We start from the raw sequence: 2,249 nt of genomic DNA, 5'->3' as shown, positions 1-2,249 counted from the left end.
ATTAAAAAAAATAGTAATAGCATCTTACTTCTTAATTACTTGGGATCAGCTATATATATATATATATATATATAAGAAAAGTTAGTGATAACACAATAGTTAGATACTCACCCATTATTTTTTTTAAGTTAAATCTCAATAATTTAATAGAAAAAGAATAAAAAAACCCTTGACTAAGAAAAGTTTATAAAACCTAGAATAAAGATAGTATCATCCTTTTATATCTGAATTGTTTAAATTTTAACAGGTAATTAACTCCAGGGGTTATCCATATAAAAAATAAGGGCCGGTTTTATAGGGTGAAAATATAAATATCAAATTTAGAGGGGTATGAAGGGTATATATGCACACAAAAAAAGCTTTTATATTCATGCAAGCATACACTTAAAAACATGTACGCATGCATGAATCTAGAGAGAGAGAAGGAAGAGGGAACCTATAAAAAGCAACAAATAGATAAGGGATTAATATATCCTTGAAATAATTAAATAGCTACCTTCACTAATTAACATCCCTCTTCAATTAAGAAAGATCACAGCATCTGCTTGGTTACATCTTAATATTTCTTCTGCCTCTTTAATTTCCATGATAATTAATTGGAATCAGGAAGTGACACCAACACCTAAAAAATCTATGAAAGGCACATCCTCGCTTCTCAAAGACTCATCTCCATAGCCTTGATCCTTGTCATGACCTCCAACGTTCAGTATCAAACTATCCTCAAACCTAACCATTTCAGAGCTTTTCACATCATTGAGAGAAGAGCATCCAGTTGAGGTATTGGAATAAGGACTCCTATACGTGCGTTTCACATCAAAAATATCTCGTGAAGTTAATAGCATGAGAGAATTCGAGCAGCATCGCTTAGTTAAGATCCTAGATCGCTCTCTTTGCTTTCTAGCCGTGATCACATGCCAATGGTTCTTGACGGCGTTGTCGGTCCGGCCGGGGAAGAGCCGTGCGATGAGCGCCCACTTGTTGCCGTGAACTCGGTGTGCGGCGAGGAGCCGGTCTTCCTCTTCGTCTGTGAATGGCCTCTTGTTGATCCTTGGGTCTAGTTGGTTGAACCATCGCAATCTGCAGCTCTTACCTAAAAGTGTTCAAGATGAAGCTGCATGAACATATTAAAAGTTTCGGGAAAAAATATTATATATTTCATCGTTTACGCCCTAAGTTGTTGACTTGCATGCTCCATTAATTCACTCCCGTAACATAATTAATGATAAATATTATCATTGATTCTAACCTGATCTCCCGGGAAGCATATCTGCAATGGAGTTCCAGTTCTGAGGCCCATACTCCTCGACGAGACTTCGGAGCTTGTCGTCCTCACCGGGCCGCCAGTGTCCACGCTGGCATGGCTTGCCGGTGTCGCCGCTGCCGGTCATCGGTGCAGCGTCTCTTCATACAAGCTCTCATGCAGGAAGATCCACCATGGCATTTATGCACCAAAAGGGCAGGGAATAAGTAGAGGGTAGAGGGTAGAGGGTAGAGGGGATGGGATCGAGGTGGTTGGTATTTAGGGTTTGGATGGCCAGTCTCTTTTGTTGGCTTTGCACGACAGGGGGAGTGAAGGGGAAAGGAGAAGGAGAAGGAGAATGAGAATGAGAATGAGAATGAGAATGAGAATGAGAATGGGGTGGGAGTGGGGTGGGGAGTTAATCATTTGTGGGATTACTGTTTGAGTTTTTGTGTCTCGAAACTCGGTGTAGCTTGCGTGGCTTGGCGTCATTGGTTGCATACCCTTCTCTATCAACTTCCACCAAACCCTCGTAACTTCCTTCCTACAATAATATGCCACTCAACTGACTTCCTTAAAACTCCTTTTCCCAAAACTCTCTCTCTAGATATAGAAGTTCCACACACAGACATGGGCGAGCATAGTACGCAAGCACGCATGTATAAATGCATGCATGCAGACATGCATATTGTTGGGTTTCATATTTAATTGGCAATTAAATTCGTGACCAAACAAAATTATTCATAATGTATCTTTCTTAATTAATCATGCATGAGTTGTGGCACAACATTTGATAAAAAAACAAGTTAAAAAAGAAGAAAATTTTGTTGAAACATTCAAAGTGATGAATAACACCATTTGAATAGATGAATAGTGTGGTTTGAATGGATGAATAGTGCTGCTCTTTGCGTTTGAAGATATTTGAACATGATTCGTATGGAATGCTCTGATGTTTGAACACGCTGACAAATCTTTGACTTATTTTGCTCGGATTTGAGTTGGAATATGG

The 2,249-nt window shown here is 39.3% G+C and overlaps 1 protein-coding gene across 1 annotated transcript; it reads right to left on the bottom strand.

Annotated features, from left to right (window-relative positions):
* Window positions 1-497: 497 nt before the first annotated feature.
* LOC140795297 (transcription factor MYB54-like) lies at window positions 498-1,624 on the bottom strand. The gene is made up of 2 exons (XM_073147794.1): window positions 1,247-1,624; window positions 498-1,090 (listed from the first exon to the last, which is right to left on the bottom strand). Exons 1-2 carry the CDS (start codon window positions 1,386-1,388, stop codon window positions 603-605), a joined length of 630 nt encoding a protein of 209 aa, XP_073003895.1. The 5' UTR covers window positions 1,389-1,624; the 3' UTR covers window positions 498-602.
* Window positions 1,625-2,249: the final 625 nt, after the last annotated feature.

This window comes from Typha latifolia, chromosome 9 (assembly GCF_019914945.1).
Source record: "Typha latifolia isolate L0001 chromosome 9, TyphaL0001v2, whole genome shotgun sequence".
Lineage (NCBI taxonomy): Eukaryota > Viridiplantae > Streptophyta > Magnoliopsida > Poales > Typhaceae > Typha > Typha latifolia.
Note: the sequence above shows the minus strand (reverse complement) of the source record. Positions and strands in the feature narration are given on the sequence as shown.